General features: G+C 42.4%; 2 protein-coding genes across 18 annotated transcripts in view; both read left to right on the forward strand.

Moving 5' to 3' along the window:
- Positions 1-24,429, forward strand: part of BICD1 (BICD cargo adaptor 1) — a 392,914-nt gene that overhangs the window by 279,667 nt on the left and 88,818 nt on the right. For 12 of the 17 annotated variants that reach the window (XM_039480665.1, XM_039480746.1, XM_039480723.1 and 9 more), the window contains one exon: positions 1,617-7,424. The exons of 1 other annotated variant lie outside the window; for it this stretch is intronic. In XM_039480665.1, the coding sequence (XP_039336599.1) occupies positions 1,617-1,627 (11 nt within the window). In that variant the 3' untranslated portion in view covers positions 1,628-7,424. Of the gene's footprint in view, positions 1-1,616; positions 7,425-7,971; positions 8,068-24,429 lie in introns of those variants that run through there. 4 more of the 17 variants (XM_039480773.1, XM_039480762.1, XR_005582691.1 and 1 more) reach the window with 3 other exon arrangements.
- The window catches only part of FGD4 (FYVE, RhoGEF and PH domain containing 4), a 204,917-nt gene continuing 195,990 nt past the window's right edge, over positions 15,503-24,429 (forward strand). The window contains exon 1 of the mRNA XM_039480867.1: positions 15,503-16,078. Coding sequence (XP_039336801.1) covers positions 15,925-16,078 — 154 coding nt within the window. The 5' untranslated portion in view covers positions 15,503-15,924. The remainder of the gene's footprint in view (positions 16,079-24,429) is intronic.

The raw sequence follows: 24,429 nt of genomic DNA on the forward strand, positions 1-24,429 counted from the left end.
TTAGTTTTCCTAGCCACGCAGGATGACCAGATGTCCTGATTTTATAGGGACAGTCCCAATTTTGGGGTCTTTTTCTTATATAGGCTTCTATTACCCCCAACCCCCGTCCTGATTTTTTACACTTGCTGTCTGGTCACCCTATAGCCACACTATATATAGGAATCAGCTGAATACAATGTTTTATTGATAGATTTACAAATTTTAAGCAAGTTTGAAGCCTACCAGTGCCATCGATCATTATAATAAAATAAAATTAATAGAATTCCAATTTGTAATCTACAGCCTTGCTGCATACAAGTACAGAACCATTAATATGAAATTTGTCCTTGCCAAACTCAGTGACAGTATCTTTAGGGGTAATTTTTAAAGTTTTCAGTATCTTTTCCTAACTTTAATTACTCACATGTAGAGGCTGAAATGAAATTTGAGATGCATTAAAACACAAATCCTATCCATCATTGAATAACCAGTATATGCCAGAAGCAGTTTATTGGAGTATGTTTAGCTATGTACATTTAAAGTGCATTCAAAAATCAACCACAAGAGGGGGAGATTGCACACACTGAATAAGTGACACTGGTATTTTTAGTAAAATCTAGTTAATAGATAATATATGTTTTTATTTTTTCACAAAATGTAAAAATTAGAGTCCCTGTAAAAACACAAATTCCGTGTTTTTCTGCCACAAACAGATTTTTTGGATCCCTGGTTATAAAGTACCACACAGCTTTTTCTAAGCAAGCACATTTTTCTTAAGGTAAAAGCTTTACAGGAAAAACATATTAAAACAATAAATGAAAGTAGCATGTGTGTAAAAAGTTTACCAGAGATCACCCCAACTCAAAAAGGGCTCTGGTAGGAGTCAGTTGTTCAAACCACAACAGGCGGTTTTCTGTGGTTACAAGTCCATAACTTCATTGGCTCAGAACAAGCACTCCTTCATACAGTTTGGGTCTTCAGTGTGCAGAAACTGTGGATAGATAATCAGCCAGAGAATGGGTCCCCTCCTCAGGGCAAAGCTTCAGAAGGTTGGGTCTTTGCATAACTGGAGGTGGTAATTTGCATTCACCTCCCCCCAGGTATTTCCTAGGAACCCCACTTAACTTTGTGGCTAGATGGACCATTAGTCTGACCCAGTATGGCCATTCTTATGTTTGTCTATCATATTGTTAAATATAGTCATAATACTTCCCAAGGTTTATACTGGCCATGTCTCCCCACTAGAGAAGTCACATACAACCCCACAATCATATATACACTTTGCAATTTTAATACAATGGGCACCAAAGATACATAAACTTAATTCAATAAGATTAAATTTAATTCAATAAGGTTTATCCAGGATATTACTAGAAACTGCTATATCTGTGCCAGTGTGGTGCTAATTGGACAGCAGGACACCTTCAGCATCTGATTTACATGTGCAAGGGCCATTTTGTATGTGCACATTAGGGATGTTATATATGCACATCACTGCCTGAATTAAATGGAGGGTGCAAATTTGCAAGCTGGGTTTCATCCCCTTTGAAAATCCGTGCCCACACCTGTTTTGTTTATGTTCATGTAAAGATTTGGCCATGTGTTTTAAGCACTTTTTCTCTTCTTTTAATTTTCAGTCCTAATGTAGCCCTTCCAGAAGAGCAGCCACATTCCAGCTCTCAGTGTGCCCCTCTCAACTGTCTCTCCAAGCCTCCTCCTTATTCCTAATCTTCAGATGCAACATAAGAGAAAAAACAAACAAACAAACAAACGGGAGTGGAGCTCACACAACAAAGGTATAAGTTGCTCCCAAGGATTCAGTAGACAATCCTGCCTTGTTGCTGCGTTGATAACTCTGGATTCATACCCAATGTTTTGTCAACCAAATGTTGGTTGAGAAGAAGAACACAAAGCACAGAGCCCTGCCTGTCAAGAAGACTTTTTATGGTTCCTCTAATTATATTCAAACTTTGCTATCACACCTGAAGTTTAGTGAAATTTGACAAAGTGAGAAAATGTTCCTCCCAGCTGCTTGGCTTTACCTCTGAAATATTGAGAGACTTAAGCCAATATTTTAAAAAAAAAGTTACAAAATCCTATTTTCACATCCTCTACGTTCAGCCATACGAACCAGTTCCGATTTTCTTTTCTGTCATTAAGAGTGTGATATTTATTTTTACTTTATTTGCACCATAATTTTGTGTTTATAAAATGTGGTCCTGGTTTTTGGATTTTGTTTTGTTTCTCTTTTTGGTGAGAGTTGTATTTAATTCATTTTATTTTTAAAAGACAACCAGAAATAGCTTAAGTTAAGAATGATTGAGTTGGTGTTTTAAAAAAAAATGATGATTGTTATCTTGGCCAGAGAGTATGGCCTATTTTTTTTATTGCACAAAAACATTGAAAATGGGGTGAATTGGAATGTTAACAGTGACTTTGTATTTTGCTGCTGCACTGATATTGTTTATGCACTTGTTTTCTAATTTCTATTACACTAGCTGCTGGTTTTGTTCTAGGTCTTCACTGGAAGCTAATTATTAAACCTAAGAAGGAGATTAAAGAATGATGCTTTGATTTTCATTCAGTTATTTGCTTACATTTTAAGTATATTTTTGCATTTCAGACAAGTAGATGAATTGGTGCTTTTTCTGGGGGGTGTGGGGAGGGTTCTGTTTGGTATCTGAGAAAGAAAAGCTAAAACAACGTGAAATAAATTGTTGTGTGTTAATTAAAATCTTCTGGTTTTGTTCCTGCTCCCAAATTGAGGGTACTTGTTTGAGGCCTTACCAGTGAAAGGATAAAGAGTAAGAATGGTGAGGTTATATACATTTAGCATGAGATTTTCTATGGTGAAATACCTCATGCATGTAGGGTTAATGGCTTGGATTGAAATTGGCAGGATTTTACTGTAGTGCATTTTTTCCCTTGCCAAATATTAACAAATACAGAACCTTAGCTCATTGTCAGTTTATGACAAATACTCAGGTGACATACGGTGCACAGTGTTCCTAGTTCAAGAATCTCTCCTCTAAAGGCTAGATAAAGCTGTGTTGCAGAGTAGTGGATTTTCACAGCAAAATGAAGGATAGCTGAATTTATTTTGCACAGAATCTGACAGCAAGGCGAGTAGCTAAATAAACTGTGGTGTCTTAGCACCTTTGGGCTTCTTATCTGATCATCAAGATGGAAAAATACAAGTACTGCCCAGTCGTTGCTAATTAGCATACTCCTTGCTCTTGGTCAGTGGCCTTAATTTATTTAAAGAAGATAGGCATTGATATTTCCATGTTTCTGTCTGTTCCTTCTCTGCAGGGTTAATATGATCCACAAGATGGAACTACAAATACAGCTTACTATTTGCAGCAATTAAAAAAGAAAAATTGGTGCAGATATAGTTGGAATAATTCAATATAACTGAATTTGAGGAAATGAACACAGTCCTCCAATACTAACAGTGCTTACCAAATGTAATAACATACAGTATATAAGTGGAGGAAAAAATCAGTGGCCAATCAGTGTGCCTAACAATCATTACCATAGTACCAGTAATGAAGGTGCTGTAAATAGAAGTATTCTAATGTAATCAACAATGTACACTATATAACCTTGTCAGAGCCATTGAGCTAATATAACAAACCGTGTAGAATCGGAGGTGGAGAAAAATAGAAACAAATTCATGTAAAAGTCTAATCATACCAACCTAACAACTCTTTGCACTGTTTCTATATACGTTTCCAAGATGTTCACTTCTTGTACTGCATTCACATAACTATTTAGTGCCATACATAACCTACTCTTCTAACAGAAAAGTCTGATAAAACTTGTTTAGCATTATCATGCTGTTTTGGCACTAAGATTAGCTGCTATGTAGATTTTTATTAAAGAACTGTTTTGTCTGGGCAAATGTTGCCTTTAAAAAGCACCTCGGAATACCTGACGATGTTAGATCAGCGTATTATTATTCCTCAGTGGTAGCATCTGTGTCCAACAAAGATAGCTACTGCATATCAGTTAAGTGAGAAAAGAATTAGTATTGCCACATTGTATACAGTTGCTGTAAACTGTATTTAGAATATTATCTCCTGTTTTCATATCCAAACCAGACATCTGTTGAAACTACAAAGAACATTTCTTTCCCCTAATTTAAAAACAAATTCTAAAAAATCCTATATGGTTTACTTTCTTTTTATATAGATATGAATCTGTGGAGAAAATACTTGTTTTGAAATATTCATTCAATAATATATTCATTTTTAATTGTGATTTGCAAAGTAAAATTAGCAACTCTGAAAGACTGTAATGGTATGCCTGTTTGGATCAAGAGTTATAGAGGAGTGTTCCATGGATTAGAAATTTTGGTCATGTTTTACAGAAATAAGTAGGTTTTTTTTAAAGTTTTGATTCTCCTGTGATGCTTTAATTCCTAACCAATTTATAATTTTTTAAATATAATAAAGCAAGAATACATGCTTGAAATTTAAGAGATCTAGGAAAGAACCAACTTAAATGTAAAAATGACTGTGGTTATTGCATTGTAAGAAATAAAGCTTTGTAGGCCCCAGAGCAGTCTTGCCTTTTTTGTCAGTTCACTGGGGGAAAAAAGTATCTTAAACTTCAGAAAACATAAAGCCTTCTTGGTTAGATGGTAATTAGTGATGTAAAGTTTTACCAAATGTCTGGTAGGAATTGTTTCTGAACACAGAAAATCCAACTTGTTTTTAATGTTGGCAAAATGTTGTATGTAGCCATTTTTAAAAATCATTCCTAACATGTTGCCATCTATCCTGATTTTAAAATGAAGGGAAAAAAAAGAATACATATATTCTTAGAGGTTAGGTATACTTAGAAATGCTGATGTGTATCCCCCACAGCAAAGAAACGCCTTTCAAAAGCTTGTCCAGACTTTCATATTTGAAATGCAGCTATTGTTCATAAAGAGGGCCTTGGAGTCTCTGGTTCAGGTAGCCTATAAATGCATGACCGTTTTGTCCTTTTTTCTGACCTTGGGAGAGTTGTTTCCTGATAGAAACAAATGATCCATGTCTGAACAGCCAGTTACTGGAAAATTGTGGAAGGAAAACAAAATAAACAGTGTAAATCAAATTCAGATATAAGGTGAGAAGAAAGTGAATTAATAGAAAATTGTAAAACAGGGAAGTGGGGAAGAATATATGTTCTACCAGCGTCAGAAGGTATAGAAAGAGAAAATATAGATTATTTCCCATCTCAAATCATGTAAGGGTCTTTGCCTTCAAGACAGAGGCAGCAGGGAGATCCTTTTTAATTGATCTCTGACAGGTTGGCATCTCCATGCTTATTCAACCCAAGTAGAATTAATGTAATTATAGCTATACAGTAGGATTAGTAGACTAAAACTGTTTATTATTAAGATAAGGTGGAGAGTTTTAATGCCAAGATTATGCTTCAGGTTTTTTCCTGTTTAAAAATTTGGAGTGGTTTTAACCATTTGCCATACATATCTGTAAGCAAAAGGAGGAGGATGTTTTAAAAGATGATAAAGACATCACCAATGAAGGCTGCTAACCTGAAATCATATTAGTATCAGTGTTTACGTAAAGCAGCTAGTTACATGGGGAGCAATCCTGCTTACACTGAATGCAATGCAAGCAGAACTGGGCCCATATTATGCTAGCTACTTTAGAACTTCAACTGGCATCATTGGAGGAATTTTGCGATCAACTTCAGTAGAAATGGATTGAGTGCATAATGAGGTTATAGATTACACAAGCTCTTCAGAGGTCTATACTCTTTCTTAAGTGATACATGTACATCTGTTGGAGTTGCAGTAAATTTATTTCTTTCTGTACTAAAGAAGTCTTTATTTGAAAATGGCAGACACTGATGTTTTACATTTGAAGCATGATCATTGCTTTATTTACCTCTTTAAAAATGATAGCCATCAATTTACTTCAGTTTTTCTCCTGCTGTACATGCAGTATGTCTTAAGGAGACGTACAGTATTCAGAACTTTTTCCACCATTGATGGTGTTGGGTTTTTTTAATTTTTAAATATTTTGTGAAAAAGAAATACACAAAAAAGCAACTAATTGCCTTTAGCCTTAAGGCACAAATGCACCTACATATGCAATATAAAGTTTGTGCATGAGATTCTTTAAATCATGTAGCCTTTTCCATAAGTATGATGATGAAGCTAGAGAATTCTTTTTTCTTGTACGATTCCCTTATTCCCTGCTTCAGAAATGCAAGACGGATGTTACACAGAATCTGTACCTTACATCATAAGCATGGTTTAAATCCTCCTTGCATTTTAATCTTTTTCCTGTGGAGTTCTTGAAAATCCCCCTCTATTAAATCTAAAGTCAACAAAGTGACAAACTGACATGAGATAAAGGAAAATTCCCATATTCTATAAATGTAGTTCATTTGTTGTCAGACTCTGGGTGATGGGGCCTTGGGTTTCAATTACTGTCTTTATATGGAGGTGTTTGTTCTGCTCATCATTATTATGCTGTAATAGAAACAGTGGAGATTATTGTATGGTTTTTCTCAGCATTAGTAAACATGGTTAAACAAATGGTTTTTTTATTAAAACTTGTGTTTGATTTAAAAGGTGTGCTGGAGATTAATGAACAAAAGAGGCTGACCCAAATGAACTGGTTTGCTAGCTGGTTCATTTAATCAGCTGTGAAGAAGAAATAAGAAAAATCTAGCTTTTAAAATGGTTACTATTATTGTTATTAATTATTATTATTTATTTGTTTATTATTCACAGGTATGGCTTTGTGCACCATGCCAGTGGGTAAATTAAGTGCATCTCATTAATTATTGCCCTACTAATTTCAAGCCCTATGGTTTGACTGTTAAAGGGTTAATTAACTTGATCCTTTGGGGAAAAAATGTAAAAAACAAAAAAATCTGATGTTTTGTGACTTTTATAATCTACTGAACATTTCCATTTGCATGATGATCTGTATCTAACAAACCATACCAATTGCCGTGTTAATTTCCAAATAGTTTTAACATTGGTGATATTTGTGACAAACACAAATTTGTATACTGTATGTTTACTGCTGTTATGACTTGGCTACTCCTATGTTGAATTGAAATTATGTTGTAATGCCTTCCTGGGCTTAAATGATGGAGTGTTTCTGGATGGTGAAGAATACAAAAGTATATGTGCTCATTGACTAAAATATTGAACATGAGAAACTCTTCTTGTTGCTACCTTTTGTTTAAAAGCAAAAAATGGTGAATAATTCTTGGTTCCAAAAATGCATCATTTGTATTTCAAGTTAACATAATCCCCATGTTAACCCTTCCCTGCCATGTTTCTTATACCTATAGATAATCCTAGGTGAATGCCTTGTGAGGGATTCATAAAGTATGTGCTTGTACATATGTAGTATGACGATGCAGTCACATGATTGAGAAAAACAATCCAGTGCTGAAGAAATCAATTAAAAGAAGCCAATATACATATAATTGTGTTCCCATTAAAATTACAGTGTAATGTATTACTGTCCCAGTAAATAAACTGGCCATTTTTTGTTCATTTAATTCTATGCTCACACTCTCTCTCATTCTCTCCCCTACCTTACTGTCTCTGTAAGTAGTTTGCTGTATGCTTTTTTTTTTTGGGGGGGGGGGGGCGTGTTACTTTCAAAAGTATCAGAATTAATAATTAACAGTACCAGGTTTACAATGGTGCTGTGGTGCTGGGTCCACACTCAGAAGGGGCCCACACCAGCACCCAGATGGTGGCCCTGCTCCTCCCTGAGGCCCCACCCATGCTTGGCCTCTTCTCCCCAAAGCCCTTGCTCCTTGCTCCTTATGGCAGGAAAAACGTAGGAAAGCATAGCCCTCCCACTTTTAAAAATGATGGGGCCCGTCTTCTGGTGCCCCTGTTGCCAGGTGTCCAGTTTTTCGACCAGAAACTCCAGTTGAAAAGTGGATCTGGCAATACACTAAAAGTCCAGTTAGAGGAGTAAACGCAATCATCTTCCCCGCCAGGAGGGTGGGAAGAGCAGCTACTGCTGCCTGGAGGACTGCAGCTCAGCTGGAGAGAGAGAGAACTGGCTCCCAAGGACCTGGCTCCAGCAGAGAGAGGTAGGTACTGGCTCCGTGCTGCACCCAGGAGGATCCTGTCCACACACCCACCCCGCTGTGCTCTTGCCCCCGGACTCTGCCTTGCTTGAAGACTGACTCCCCACCCCCCCGGTGTGCTCTTGTCTCCAGCCACTGCCTTGCTCTGGGGACCGACACCCCACTTCTGCCTCACTGTGCCCTTGTCCCCAGCCCCTGCCTCACTCGGGGGACCCCTGCCATGCTTGTCCCTGGCTCCTGCCTCATTCTGGGAACCAACCTGGGCAGCCCCCTGCTAGCCTAGCCCTGGGCTCCCCCACAGCTCTGCTAGTACCCCTCACTCCTGACCCGCAGCCCCCTGCCAACCCAGCCCTGAGCTCCTGCCCCAGAAATTAAGGAATAGTGATATATGAAGGCAAAAAATAAACTCCACCCTCTTCAGCCCAGTGAAAAGAGCACTAGACATGACTTTTCTCTTGTTGTTACTGGAAGTTGTGCATTTTATTCTCTGTACAAATATTGAAATCTCAAGGATTTTAATTCTAATCCTGCTCTGGTATATATACAATATATTGCTTTATTTTATAATTTTATTATTATGTAGAGTTTGTTACCATGTCCAGAAGTCTTTGATTTTTGGATGCCAAAGAAATTAACCATTACTCTTATTTATCAGATTAAGACATTAATTTAGTAATAAATGTAATTAAGATCTGGCTTTAGAAGGTGCCATGCACTGAGCGGTCAAAAACTGTATGGGGTTATGAAGGACCAAACTACGCTTATTTATGGGGGAAAGTTTCATGCGTGTTTATGCCTGCATTTCCTGGAAGTGGATAGTTGGTCCATGTGATTAAGTTTTCTTGTTTGTCAGAAAGGAAGCATATGGCCATATAAAGGCAAAGCGTGCAGTGACTTCATTCACTGTGCTTAAACCCCTGGGAGAAATGGGAGGGAGGTGGAGTGGATGGAGCGATGGGGAAGGGGGAGGAGGGAGAGCAGCGAATGGCAGGGCCTGGCTGGGAGGGGGAAGAGGTGGGGCAGGAGGAGGTTCTGGCGCTCCTGCTTAGTGTCCCATGGGGGCCCACAAATATATTTGGCTCGGGGCCCACAAAACTTTAGTCCGGCCCTGAATAGAAATGGTTTGCTGTTTCCTTTTACTGAAATTGAGGCAGACACCGGAGTAAGGACTAAATCCATTTATAGTGTTTCCAGAAATTCGTGTAATCTCCGAATTACACCAATATCTGCAGAGGGTCTTCATCCTGTGGAGCTCTGTAAAATGCAAATCTCTGGCCTCAAACAATGTGCAAGCAAAGGAAGAGCTGAAGTCAGCAGAAAATGGGGTTAGGAATGCTGTGCAGCAAACCATACCTGTACATCAAAGCAAGAAGCATCTTGCAAAGCTAGAAACATTTTCCCCTTGTGGAAGTCTGAGTAGGATCCAGCAGCAAGGGGGGTCAAAATCCTTCCCAAACAGCCAATCACTCCATATTCTGCTGATAGGAAGGTGTTCCCCATCGCAATGCTGATGAGCCTCATTAGCAGCCGGATGAGAGAGAAACTGTAGAAGGGATTGATTTGCCTACCAGGCTTGGCCTGCATGACAGCTGAAGTAACCCTTTTCTCCCTGGCACTTTGGGGACAGGTGGAAGTAAGGCTGTATTTGTTTTGACCAGAGTTGCAGGGTCCTTTCTATAGTAAAAGGATCTGTTTGTGTCTGTGGAGATAAATGCAGCCAGCAGCCTGAGAACTGTTGCTTGTCTGATATCCTTCCCACTTACCTGTCCTCTTTCTTTGCCCTGCTGGGTAAAGGTAGAGAGGTCACCACTCACCAACCCTTCTGTATTCATTACAAGCAGTGCTGCTGCTGCCTTCAGTTAAGGTTGCCTAAGAGTAATTTTGCATTATAATAACTATCAAAATTATACTAGTTGGGCTGAAACGTTCCATGATGGCTGTCAGCCTCAGGATGATTAATTTTTATTTTATTTTGTTTTATTTTGAAGTTTCAGCTAAGGTGGCTTACCTGTTTACAAGGTTAGAGAAAAATACCCTTTTTGCCTCTTTAAAAAAAAAATCTTTACAGTTTCATTAAGAAGCCCTAGTGCTTCCATGATGTGGAACAGGGACTTGAAGTTTGGCAGGCTGGGTCATGCCTCGTGTGAGGATTGGAACTTTTTGCTTTCCCCATAAAAATCTGCCCAAACTTTTCTAATATTATAAGCTTCCGGAGAGACAGAAAAGGAAATAAAACCCACTGTTTGCACATGCTTAGCAGATTCTGTTTCCACTGAAGATTCCTCACAGCGTCTATGTGCTCACCAGACTGAGCGTCTTCCCAGGGCTGCACAAGGACAGCAGGATTTCTCCTGCAATCACTCATCCTCACTCCCATTGTGACACCAGCCACCAAAACTGAGCAGAGACAATTCTTCTTGGGCCCTCAATAACCCTACTGCTGGTGGAGGAAACAACCGCTTTTGTTGGAATACAGAGGAGTGTGAAGCAGGCAGAGGTTGGTAGGTCTATAGAGCAGACAGAGGGAAACAGGTGCAGGGAAACAGAAACAGGCTGAGAATGATCAGAGTAGTGGAAGAGAAAGGTTGCCCTCATGGTAAGGTATCTGAATGCCATGCTGAAGAACTGGATTCTATCTCTGCCTCTGTCACAGAGTTCCTGGGTGAATTCTGGGCAAATCACGTAAGCACAGATCTTTGCCAGGGGGAGGGACACTAATTGTGTGTTCCTTATTTTCTGGACACCTGATCTGAGATACATGCAGACAGATTTACAGAAGTGCTGAGCAGCACTCCCAGCTGCAACGGACGTCAAAGGGAACAATGCTTTGAACATGTAAACTATTATAAAAATCTTAAAGTATTTTGAAAAATCAGGCCCCAGGCCTCTCAAGTTGAGCACCCAAAATAGCAGATAGTTTTGACAATGCTGACCTTAACTTCTCTGAGGGTATCTTCATTCAACATCTTTCATGTGTGTCCCACACCATCACCTCTTTGAGTCATCTCAAAGTTACCAGCCATTCCTTTTCTCTAGTAGAAGGCTGGCACTGAAAGATCTGTTTATCTACCTGAACTTTCCATCACAGGCAGCAGCAGGAAAGCTTCCCCGAATGTGTGATGAGAGACATTGGCAAGATTGCGTAAAGAGACGGCTTGAAGCAATGACAAACTAATTCTATCTACAGCCACATTCAGTCCTTAGTCTCTCTGCTGAAGCATGGCAATGCATTTTGTGATGTAAACATGCACTAAGTACTGTTACACACAGTCTGTGCCAATAATGTCAAGGTAATAACCCTTTTCTCTCCTTGCTTACACCCTTCAGAAACAATCCAGAATTTTAACCAGGGTTATATAATCAATAGATAATATATGTGAGGAAAGAAGTGCATATAACCACTGCTCAACCATTCTGTAAGGATAGCATTATGGAAACATACTGTTACAGGGAATATTAATAGACCAGTTTTGGCTTATTTGCAACTAAAGCATTATATCAAATCCCATGTAGAAAGCTAAGGTTTCAGGAGACCATTAATAAGGATAGAAACACTAAATACAGGAAAAATCATCTCAAAGAACCTGAGCTCCACACAACATAATAGTTATTTCTGGATCTGGAAGATATAACTACCTTGATGGAAAAATGGGGAAAGGATCTAAAACCAAACATCACTTTGAAAAATAGCTGGAGGAAGCCAAAACCACATTTGCTTGGGTAACTATAAGAAATAAAGTATGTCTGTTAATGGGAGGTGGGGTGTGTGCTCTGAGGGGAGATAAAAGCCCTCAATTTGCCCCAGGATCAGGGAGATGCAACTTCTCCCCCACTGAACTGAGCCCAACTGCTATTAAGTAGTGTTGACGATTGAGGTCACTGTCACTGTAGGCTATTCACTGGTTCGAGAACCTGAAGTCCACCAGCATGTGTCTCAGTTTCACACACCATCCTTAACTGCTAGATATTGCATTTGCTTTCTGATTTAACTGATATGTATGTAAAATCTCTTTCTACTCACATGGCTCTCTACGGCCCACCCTGCAGATACTCTGTGCAGAGGACTTCTGCTGCCATCAGAGGTTTTTCATATGGAATATGCAACAGAGAGCATGAGATCAGAGATGTCTGGTCTGATCAGTAAATCTAATCCAGCAGTTCTCAAACTGTGGGTTGGGACCCCCAAAGTGGGTTGTGACCAGGGCTGGCGCTTCCATTAGGCGACCCTAGGCAGTCGCCTAGGGCGCCAGGATTCGCGGGGTGGCATTTTGTGCGCTTCCCACGGGGCGTGCGGGAGCTTCCGGTTCCGCTCCTGTCGCGCCGCCGCAGAAGGACCTTCTGCCGATGTGCCGCGGGAAACAGCGGCAGGCAATTGAGCAGCTCAATGACTGCTGCTGTCGCCTGCGGCATTTTGGCGGAGAGTCCTTCGGCGGCGCAACGGGAGCGGAACCAGGAGCTCCCGTGCGCCCAGTGGGGAGCGCACAAAATGCCGCCCCCCGAATTCTGCCTAGGGTGCCAGAAACCCTGGTGCCGCTCCTGGTTGAGACCCTGTTTTAATGGGGTCACCAGGGCTAGCTTAGACTTGCTGGGGCTCGGGGCCAAAGCCCAAGCCCGAGGGCTTCAGCCCTGGGCAGCAGGGCTCAGGTTACAGGCCCCCTGCCTGGGGAGGTGGGGCTTTGGCTTTGCCCTCCACCCGCAGGTGGCAGGACTTAGGCAGGCTCAGACTTCAGTCCCCCCTTCTGGGGTCCTGTAATAATTTTTGTTGTCTGAAAGGGGTCACAGTGCAATGAAGTTTGAGAAACCCTGATCTAGTCTCCCTTTTACTATATCTACTTTTGCTCTGTATATTTCCCCTTGGCAGGTCAGATTGTTGGTTCCATAGCATTCTGTTCAAAGGTCAGAATATATGACCAATGTGACACTCAAATCTCTTAGCAGGATTTGGCTTGGCCGGCTACATATTTGACTATGGATTTTGTATATGGAGGATTTCATTTTGGTTTTACTATATATTGTTTGAGCTTGTCAGGCCCAAAAATAAATAGTTATGAAGGGGGTTTTTGTTGTTTTTTTTTTTAAATAAGAGACACCTGACAGGCCTGATATTACGTTGTAGGAAACTCACTGGCCAGCCAGCCAAACGAATGCCCTGACGTAATGATTTGTGATGTACAGCCTACAAATCTGCAATCTCCAAGGGGTGAAGAAAAAGGTTCTTTGTGCTGTAAGAATTTGTAAAACTTGATATTAAAGAATTACCAATATTATCCTCTTTGGTATTACTGCGACATAGGGACTTAAATGTTCAAAAGTGGACAGTGATTTGGGGTCTCTCAGTTTTCGGGCCGCAAGCATTTCCATGATCCACATTGAGATTTCTTAGACACACTGCAACCTTTAGAGTGGTCATTTTTATTTTAGTTCCTGAAGTGTTGGCTGTGGTTTTGTTTTTTTAACTAGGACAAGTTTTGATTTGTTTTGTTCTAACTCTGAGATACCTTAATGGGGGTGGATTTTCAGAAAATGCTCAGCAGCTATCTGGCTCTTAAAAATCACTCCCCTGTAAAGTGCTGAGCTGGGATCCAGACAAATCACCAGTTGCTTTGGAAAATTTAGGGTAGAGCGATGACTGGCTTATACATAGTGAGGTGTTCGATGGGCCCTCAGGATCCCTTACTAAAATTGTACCTATAGCTAGACAGGATGTGAGGGTGACTTATTCCTTATATTTATTCCTCCATCCCTTATTCCAATGGAGGCACTCCCTCTCTGGATACTGCTGAGTCATCCCTAGCTGAGATTACAGTCTAGATTTTTATATAGCTGCTATCACTGTGTTATGAGCATGTGACAGTCTCACACACTCCTCTTTTCAAATTACTCAAGCGGAACTCTGTCTATCAGCACTATGCTCTGCATATTTTCCATAAAGAAACATATACATTTCCAGCAAAGAGTACTAATGTATGTTTGGTTGACAAGCAGTGCGGCCTTGCCTCACCATTGGACATGAATGTATAGTTGTTTAAATGGGAACATAAACATGCTCATAAGTGGTATATCACAAGTCAAGAGGAAAAAAATTGATGGGAGCCCTCCCCCTTAAGTTTCATTCTGGGATATCATCCTGATATCTGGAAGTTACCTGCTAACAAGGCAGCATGGGGCTAACATGCAGCTTTGGTCACTAAAAAAATAATCCTGCAAAAATGGAAAAGTCAATCCCCACCAAATACTGATGCCTAGGTCAGTTATATGGTTGTTCCAGATGGGCTCTCCGCAGAAAGGGAATGCCTGAAACATTCAAAGCAATCTGGGCTGACTTGAGAGATCTATAATGAATGTAGACCCTGAAGATGGATATGTCACTTCCCCTTCCCTCCCTTTGTCCTAACTCTCTTCATTTACTTTGGATATTATGATGAATCTGGTAGTTTAGTTATTGTATCTGGACAAATTAATAAAAATGATAAATATATAAAAATATCTGGTGGGGTGACCTGCTGGCATGTGACAAGCTAAGGCCCATTTCTAATACAGACATGAGAAATCTTTGAGGAAGTGGCATCAGAAATAAGTCGTGATGGTGGAGGGGCAGTCTGTGGGGAAAGCAAAGTCTGCCTGGTGAGGAGGATCTGTTTGGGGATGGAAAGGTGGGGAGGGGATTGGAATCCTGGAGTATGGGAGAGCTCCTCCAAACTGCTGCCTAAAAGGTTTGCTGGCACAGATTGGTCATTATTTCTTCTCACTTGCCCTGGACTTCTTTGAGCTCCCTCAGACGGGGATCTATCTGTTCTCACGAGGTGGTTGGATTACCCGGGCTCTCAATACCCATATCAGACAGGTTTCACTTGATCTAAGAGCTTCCCAATCCAATGAGTGCTAGCTTGTGGGTACACTGTACCCGGTACAGGCATGTTCATGCATGCTTATTCTGGCTTCTCTAGAGAAGCCAGCGCATCAGCAGAGAAAGGAACAGGCGAGTCCAGGAAGCAGAACATAAATCAGAAGGAACGGAAGCCGATGCCATCTCAGGCGCCTGCTTCTCCCTCCTGCGGGTGGGAACTTTGCAGCGTTGTAGCCGGGAGGAAGGAGACAAGTGTGTTTTTGTGTCTTGGTGCTAGTGGAGGGGAGGTCTGGAGACCAGCGAAGTCTGAAAGTTAGCAGACACCGAATCAGGGGCAGTTGTGTTTACTAGCTGGAGGATCAAAGGGTTTACCTGGGCAGGGTGTGCGCCGCGGCACTGCAGCTGCAGCAACACTGGGCTAGTGGTGCAGGAAAGGAGACGGGGGCGGAGAGTTCAAGGCAGGTACTGAGAGACTGGCGGTTGCCCGAGTGCATCAAAAAGTTGGGGGCGGGGAGGATCCGACGAGGGGTGTGGAGGACGCGGGAGGGGGCAAGCGGAGCAGCTAGAGGAGAGCCAGGCCGCCGCCGAGAAGTTGCTGGCGGAGGGGGAGGAGCTGCGGAGTTTCCATTGCGGCGCGGCTGCCTCCCAGGGGGAGGGCGCTGGGCGCAGGCAGGACTCACCTGGCAGGTGTGAGAGGGAGGAGGAGTTACAAAGCCAGGGCGGTGCTGCGCTCGCTGGGCTGGTGCAGGGGACGCCTGGAGCCAAGCGCCAGAGGTAGCTGCAGTGCAGGGAGCGGGCGCGCTTTGCAGGGGAGGGTCCCTGCGCCGCTGGCTTCCTGCCAGCCCGGCCTCCGCAGCGCCCCAGGACCGCGGGCTGCTCGCCTCGGCTGCCGGCCCCGAGCCCAGCGCCAGGGCAGCAGCCCCTCTGCGCTAGCCCGAGCGCGGGCCGGCGCGATGCGAGCCCAGCCGGGCCCGGGGCGCTGAGCAGCCAGGGGGCCTCCTCGCGCCGGCAGCATGAGCGGGGCGGAGAGCGCGAACTTCAGGCGGATGGCGATCCGGAGGAAATCCAGCCCGACCCTGCACAGCTCGGCCCTGGTCTTTGCTGGCCCCCCTGGAGGAGGCAGGCTCTGCCCACCGCCGGGAGAGGGGGCTCGGAAGGAAGCAGCAGGTAACAACCCCCGCGCGCCTCCCCTTTTCTCCCCCAGCGCTGAGCCTGGCCCGCCGGCCTGGCTCTCTTCTCTTGTCCGGCTTCTCCCTCCGCACTGGCTGGCTGAGGTCCGCAATGTCTCATTGAGTGCAAGCAGGGTGCCTTTTTATTCTGTTTGTACAGCGCCTAGCACAACGGGGTTCAAGACTAGGGCTCCGAAGGGCTAGGGTCATACCAAGAACTAATAAAAATGGAAAAACACAAGCAACATCCTTCACCAAATGGCAAGACTTCAGAATGGCTCTGACATTACAGGGGCTAATGAATCTTCTCCTGGTGACGCTGGAATTTTGACCCTTGGGTCAATAATAACCTAATACAATAATACCTTTTTAAATGTTTTTATCTTGTCATGACTAACACTGTAGGGTGTTTAATAACTTTTCACTCTGGCTTTGGTGGTGGTTTGCTCTGTTTAGGCAATGAAAGTAGATTAGGTATTTTCTCTCTGGAGATTAGCACAGGGATGTTTTGTTGGCTTTTAAAATTCTCTTTGGGGTAAAAAAAGTCTTAGGCGTGTTGTTGGTTGTTTTCCAAAAGTGCTTGTTTCTGCAAGAACTAATTTTTGAGGTTCAAAATTGAGTTGTCTGAGCCTTTTAATCCTCAATGTGAGAGACTTGGCAGGTCCTGCTTAGTGAGTCTGTACAGAAGTGTCTGGTTTGGAACTGAGAAAAGACTATGGACAAAATAGCACCATCATATGATGTAGCTGTGCTCCATGTGTGCATTCAGTGTTGTCTCTGACTTTTTTAATGACACACTTTTTTTTTAGATTCTCTGTTGGCTCTGCAGAGCTAACATGGCTATAACAAAATGATCTGGGGATTCTGTTTCATCTCATTCCTCCTGAAGAGGCTTATTTATTAAATTTCCATCAGTCACACCTGTGCAGTTAAGGGATGGGGAGGAGGGTGTTACACAGGTGTCACTTAAAGCCTGCAGAACCTTTATTACTGGTGGTGATTTGCGGGGGACAGAAGGGAGCCAACTTGGCTCTGAGAGCCCGGTCTGAATGTGCTGGGCTTGCAGGTTGGAAAAATACTTCCTTTTTACTTGTATATTGAGCACATCTAACATGGAAACTGTAGAAGCAGTAAACATGGGACTCCATCCTGGGTGATATTTTCCCTATGTCTCATGCCTCAGAGCGCTATTCCTTATAAGAAAGGAAGAAACTCACCTGTTGTGGATAAGCAACAAACTCTGTATGTTAATTTGCTGTTTGACACAGATTCAGGCTTGAAATGCCAGCTGCCACCCCCTAACTTAAAGTACAGTGTTAAAGGGAAACTGTCAACTCAGATTTGCCTGCACATGTGAACCTCATATGAACAAACTTTTTATAAAACTCATGATCAGTTACAGTGGCTGCACTGGAATTTTAAGTTGTTTATGAGCAGGTTGATATGATATGCTAGTGCTCTTGCTACTGCTACCAGAGAAGGATTTTTTTTTAAAAAGCCTTTAACCCTCCTCTTTTTGTTTACTTGAAGGATTTTTGCATAGGGTTTCTGTAGTGGGAGGGGGATTTTCATATTTTATTTATATTATATGTAGTGTATAGGACAGGGGTGGCCAACCTGAGCCTGAGAAGGAGCCAGAATTTACCAATGTACATTGCTAAAGAGCCACAGTAATACATCAGCAGCCCCCTCATCAGCTCCTCTGCCCCCGCCGATCAGCCCCTTCCCCTCCCTCCCTGTGCTCATGATCAGCTGTTTTGTGGCTTGCAGGAGGCGGGGGGGAGGGAGGAGCAAGAGCATGGTAGGCTCAGGAGAGGGGGTGGGAAGGGGTTGAGTGGGGGCAGGGCTTGTGGCAGAGCCAGGGATTGAGCAGAGAGCACACGTGGCACATTGGACAGTTGGCACCTGTAGCTCCAGCCCCAGAGTCAGTGCCTATACAAGGAACCCCACATATTCACTTCTGAAGAGCCGCATGTGGCTCCGGAGCCACAGGTTGGCCACCCCTGGTATAGGACTTGGGTAGTAATTCTTCTGTTCCTCCAAATGAGCAGCTAACGCTCAGTCCCGGTGGCTATAGTTTCCTTTGCACTTTCACTAACCGTCTGCAGTTACCCTCTTTCTGACAACACTCTTGGATTAGTATCCCATCCTCCCCACTGGTTGTTCCTTACACAACATACATAGTATGAAGGAAACACATGAACACAGTAATCCTGTTGACTGAGTATATACGTGCAAGGCCTTGCTACACATTCACACACCACCGCTCTGGTGGCTTCTGAAACCTAAAGGACCATGAGAGCCACTAGGGGGCTCACAAACTATTTAAGAAATACTGCTTGATTCCTATACACTGCAATATCGTACATAAAAACTTTAATTTCTTGTCATGTTCGATGATTATGGGGATGCTTATGCTTAAAGGCGCTGCATGTTACATCTATAGTGTGTTTAAAGTGCCTACCACACTTTGGACAAATAGTAAGGTCCCTATCGAAAGGAGCTACTATCCAAACAGACATGGAGAAGTCAAGAGATGACGGATGGGAATCAAGAAAAATGTGACTACGTGGTGGTGGTCAGCGTTCCTCTTGTAGTTCTGTGGGTCTTTCATTTTCACTTATTACAACATTTCAGCGGGGAGTGGTGGGTTAAGAGGCCTTGTGTAAGAAGCAAGTTTTTACTGGGAGAAATTTGAAGCAGAAGAGAACAGAGATCAGGTGAATGAGGTCAGAAAGGGAATTGCAGGTGTAGGGAACCATACGACAGCTACTCTAACCTACTGCCTCAATCTGCACCTTATGAGTGATGCTGATAAGCTGAATTTATTATAACTTTTCCATAGTGACACCGTTGCAGTCATAGGACATTGTTCATTGCTGCACTGAGTAAATGGAGAAACTGAATAGTGAGCAGGGGCTAACATTTTTACTTGAGCAAGAACAATATCAAAAGTCTAAGAGAATAATATATCAAATATATAGGACTTCCTGTTCAGGTTGCTTCCTAAATGCAGTCCACACAACATCCTTGTATTAAGTACATCTTCATTTACAGATAGGGAAATGGAGACAGACAGGTTACATTGACATCCCCAAGGCAACAAAGGATGTTAGGCTCTATCTTGCAAGTTAGACACCTAGGCAACCACACCACTGTAAGCCCCTAGATGAAGTCTGTGTTCCCTGTGTCTGGATCATAAGACCACACCAACTAAATGAGCAGCCAATTTGATTTCTTTTCATTATCACTTGGGAAATTTTCTCCTTTATTTTTGCCCAGGGAAAAGTGTGACTCAGACTAGCTCCTATTCTGCAAACATAGACTTTAGCCTTCAGGCATAACATAATGCATTGTAAAGCTGTGTGTTGGCATGATAGGAAGGGTGCCAGATCTTGTGCAGTCTATATTTCATAAAATGCTAGCTGGACCTTGAGGAAGCCTCCCTACCTAACTGCACCTTGTCGGGTATTGTGTGCATTGAATCATAGAAATATTGAAATATTTCTCATGCCAGGCCTTTGAAAAATATGTCAGCTATTTAGGTTACTGTAAGGGGCTGGGAGAATTCTCACAACATTCTTAGCATCAGAAGTACTGTGTCTGGGTGTTAAATAGAAAAACTACCCACGTGCCATGGGCTTGTATGGAAGACTATGAAGAGATTAGAGCACATTTTACTTTTTTTTGTATACAGCTGGTATTTAAAAGCTCTTCATAAACTAGTAAGTTTTGTGTATGGTTAGTGAGCAGAGTCAGGAACTGGAGTAACCACTGTGCACTCAGTGGTTCTTGCACCGGCCTGGGCATCAGAATCTGTTCATGTAGGGAACGTTGTAGGTTATATCTAGTCTTTGGGAGACGTACTATAGACTCTAATGTATATAGACAAGCGGTAAGTATTCCAATTCATTGTTGTGAATGAAAAATAGCACCTCCTAATAGTCATACTCTTCTCTCCTTCTCCCCCCCCCCCCTTAAGGATTGTACTGCACATCAGCCTTTGGTGTAAGGTGAAATCTAGATGTGGGCTTTTAATACAAGACCTTCCAGCTTCTAGGCAAATGTGCTACTAACTGAGCCACAGTAACTCCTAGTGATGCGTTCAATGCCAGTCTGATTATATTAAAACTAAACTGAAACCTGGTTTAAGTGACTACCTAAGGGACCAGTACAAATTATTTAGAAGTTGACATGTAATTAAAAGCTGAACAAAATTTTACTGGAAACTTGGGAGAGATATTAAAGGGGTGGCTGCAAATTGCAGGGCGTATGATCTGCAGCAGTGGTTCTCAACCTTTTTGGGCTCAGAACCCATTTGTAAATGTTGATGGCCTGTCAGGACCCAGTAAACAGACCCTGGGGGTGGGGAGTCGGGTCCTGCTTCCAGTATGGTGGCAGGCCCTTATGGGTGTTTGCAGAGCCCACTCTGCACTCACCCTGCAGTGGTGGCTCTTGTGGTTCCAGTCCCACATAGCTGGCTGGTCTTGATTCTCTGCTTTGGGTGTTGCACCTGGTACGTGGGGTTTGCAGCATCACTCACTCAAATTTGGCCCAGCTGGCCCCCTGGAGCCAAGCCCAGCCAACTCCACCGGACTGGAGCTGTGGGACCCTTTGACATGTTCTGGGGAACCTAATTTTGGGTCATGGCCTATGTATTGAGAAACCTTGGCCTGTAGAAATCTGGTTAATCCTAGATTACGAAGATCACAGCTAAGGATTTGTCTTCACTGCAGAGTTAAATTGAGCTAGAACTCTAGTGTTGACCCTAACTTGAGTCCCGACCACACAAGTAAACCCTTAAGTGTGGTGGTGCTTTTGATTTGAGTTGGCTGGTCTATCAGAGGATATAGGCTATTGCTCAAGTTCGCAGAACCATCAGTTTCTAATCCAATCACTCTGTGCAGTCTGAGTGCAATATTGCAGTGTGGCTACTCTCAGTCAAGGTAGGTAGGCTAACTTGAGAGGACTCATTTGAGGGTAGATAATGTGAGGCATTGCTCAAAGCACATAGACCAGTGATTGTTTACTGTCATCAATGGCTTTTTTCAATTTTTAGAGGAAAGAGTTCATATTTATGTATGACAGGAATGTGTGGGGTTTTGTTGGTTTAAAAAGTCTGGTGGGGAGGAGGGCCGATTATGCGTAGCAAGTGCTTATCTTGGTTCTCTTTCTCCGAGTAAAAAATTACTGGCTCACCTCTGCCCCACTTACCTCCCCACTGTATAGGATTGCCTGCCAGGCTCTTACATGTTAGCAGTGTTAGATACTGCAGTATCGTGTTATATCCCTGTCTTGCTTTCAGAGAACTGAGGTGACCTGCATTCCATATAGTATTGCTGCAGCAAGATATTTGCAAAGTCTAGCAGAAAAGATAGTGATTTCCCTCTATTGCTGCTGTACCTCAGCTCGTCAAATGGATATAATCTCATAGGATTATTCAAATAATACTTTATGGGCTTTTTAAAAATTTGCTGCTTATTGCAGGAGATGAAATAAAGGAGACTTCAGTAACGTGCTGTGCAGTGCTTTAAGGGATGTCTGTGTTAAAACAGTGAATCTAATAGAGGCTGAGAGCTCTGAACAAAATAAACAGTGCCCCGATTCTCTTTCCTGCCTCTGGAAATGAATAATTACCTTTGGGCATCCGCTCTCCTTGCTCCTGGGTGTGAGTCACCCACCGCATTATGGTTTATTGGATTGTAGTGATTGAATATCTGATCGCTATATGATGTGTTCAGGGAAAACCAAAATGAGCATTAGTTAATGCAGATAGCAATTACAGTACTAGACACAATGGAAGCCATTGTGACCTAAAGCTTGTCATATATTGGACTTCCCTGGTATGCACAGGATTTTTCTTATTTTTCTTTTTTGGTACTGTACTACATGACTTGTCAAACAAATTCTGACTAGTGTAATATCTGAAAACAAGCTGGGGAGAACAGGGTGAAGTTCTCTTCAAAATATTTTCTCTCTCCACAAAATTTGAGGAATGTACTAGCAATTATTTTATGGGAAATCATGTTGGAAATTTGTGTTGGCTATAAAATCTTCCAGTCTGCAGTTATTTTGTAGATTACCACCACTATGGACTAAATTCTGCTTGCAGATATATGTGCACATACCTCCCATTGAAGTAACTCAGAGTTGTGTGAAAGAAACAAAAATGCAGAATTTGGTATCCTAAGTCTTAATGGTCCTGTCAGCACTACAGGCATCAAACTTTACTTAAAACATTGATGCTATTGGAATCACACCCTGACTGAATTTGATATGTAGTCTGTCATTGGTATATTTGGTACAGATGGCTTTTCTCAAACATTAAGTGTGCATATTTGTTTCCTATTCGTTTTTTGTTTTTCACCATTTAGGACTAAAATGACCAAAAGCTAACAGCACAACACTCTTTAGTTGATTGGGTTTTTTGTTTTTTAAAAGGTCAGAAGTGTCCATTATGATCCTCCAATCTGAGCTACTGTGTAACATAGACTGTAGAATTTCCCCGTCAAACCCATAACACCAACTTCTAGGAGAAAAAGGATTTAGCTCTTAATTAAGTCATTGTTAATAAATCAATGACCTGTTAGTAAGAGAGGGAGGTTTGCATCCAAATATGTCAAAATAATAAAAATATGCCCATTTAGTCACTTCCTTTAGAATGTTTGGTAGAAGGTGGGAAATGAAGAGGCAATGGTGGTGGTAGTTCCTGGACTAGCTGCATGCCTACAATGTTGAAACTGGCTCATGCATGTAAAACACTGTTCCTCTTAACTAATCCAATGTGCAGGCAACATGAGAAGTTTGGATGTTGCCAAAAATAAGCGTATGGTTTGGAAAAAATAAAAGGAACCTGCTCAGGAAGCATGTTGCTTTTGTGCTGTTACTACTACAGCACAAGTTCCCCAGGTCATTTGTTGTGGTGGATTAAAGACATGGGGTGAAAGCCCTGGCCCACTGAATTAAATCCTAGGGTTTAACTTCCAAGCCTCTTACATGAAAATGCACCAAATTCACAGATCTAGCCTTTCCTCAATATGTACTTGGTCACCTCCTGTTGATGTCAATGGAAATTACACATAGATATTGGCAAGAATAGTATAAAATAACTGTGTGTCTGTGACATAAATAGAGGTTGGATTTCCCTGTAGTCTCTAACTTTGTTCCCCTATAGTTGAATCCTTCGTGCATTGTTAAGGGGTTATTGGGTTTTGTTTGTTGTAGCCCTGAGAGATCCCCTTTTGTGGATGAGCCTCAGGCTGTTCTAATTGGACCTGATCCTTGGATCCGACTTGCTCGCAAGCCAAATGGGTCTGAGCAGTGTCCAGATGCTATCTCTAGTTCTGGCCTCTAGGCACACTCCCAGGTATAGACTTTGTCTGGCATCTCTTCCTTGGAGGGTGGGACCCTGCAGTCTAGCTGCCCTAAGCCTCAATACCAGTTCTGAGACCCTCCTCCAACAGTTTATGCACCTCCCGCCCCAAAGCTCCAATCTTGTGTGCACTTCAGTGCACGATTTTAACTCTTTGGGGATCATGTGACCATTAAAGTGAGGAAGATAGCTTTTGTAAAGGCTTAAACACACACTTTATGCTTCGGGTATGTCTAGGCTTTGAGCTAGAGGGGTGTGTTGGAGGAGATATAGCTGCGCTAGCTCTGATTGAGCTAGTGTGCTAAAAGTAATGTGTAGCCTCTGTGGTATGGCCCCACCTGCCAGCCACTAGTTCGTTCAGAGCTAGCACTGGTGTCTCTCCTCAAGCTGGAATTTACATCTCTAGCTCAAAGTCTAGACATAGCCACAGAAAGCAGAAGATACACAGGTTTAGACAAAGCAACAGAAACCTGAATTTAAACCCCTCTCTTCACTATCCTTAACTCTCTAGTCTTTTGGGGTTTGGTCAGTGTTGGTAAGGGGGGGGGGCAGGTCCCTCTGACCCTCACTCCTTTTGCTCAGTCTTTTGGTTCTAGTGATGGTTTGCCCCCCTCTTGCTGGGTAGGGTCTGACACCTCTTCCTCCTTTCCTCCTCCATTAGGGATTTCCCATTCTCCAACCCCTAGGTAGGACTGCAGACAGAGTTAATAGTTCTGAGAGTAGCACCTCCGTGTTCCACTAGGGACGGGCTATTCACTTGTTGATGGTCCTATTTCAGATACTCTGACCTGGTCTGCCTTCTGCTATAAAATGGGTGTTTTAATGCCATCCAAAGGTTACAGTCAGAAATAGTTCATAAAACCAAATGGAATTAATAAATTTTATATACACAGATTCCCCCAAGTGTCAGTTTGTTAAAACAAAAACACTACTTGGAAGCAAGTTTTAGCTTAAAAACAGAGTCTGGCTTCATGTTG

This window comes from Mauremys reevesii, linkage group 1, assembly GCF_016161935.1.
Source record: "Mauremys reevesii isolate NIE-2019 linkage group 1, ASM1616193v1, whole genome shotgun sequence".
NCBI lineage: Eukaryota > Metazoa > Chordata > Testudines > Geoemydidae > Mauremys > Mauremys reevesii.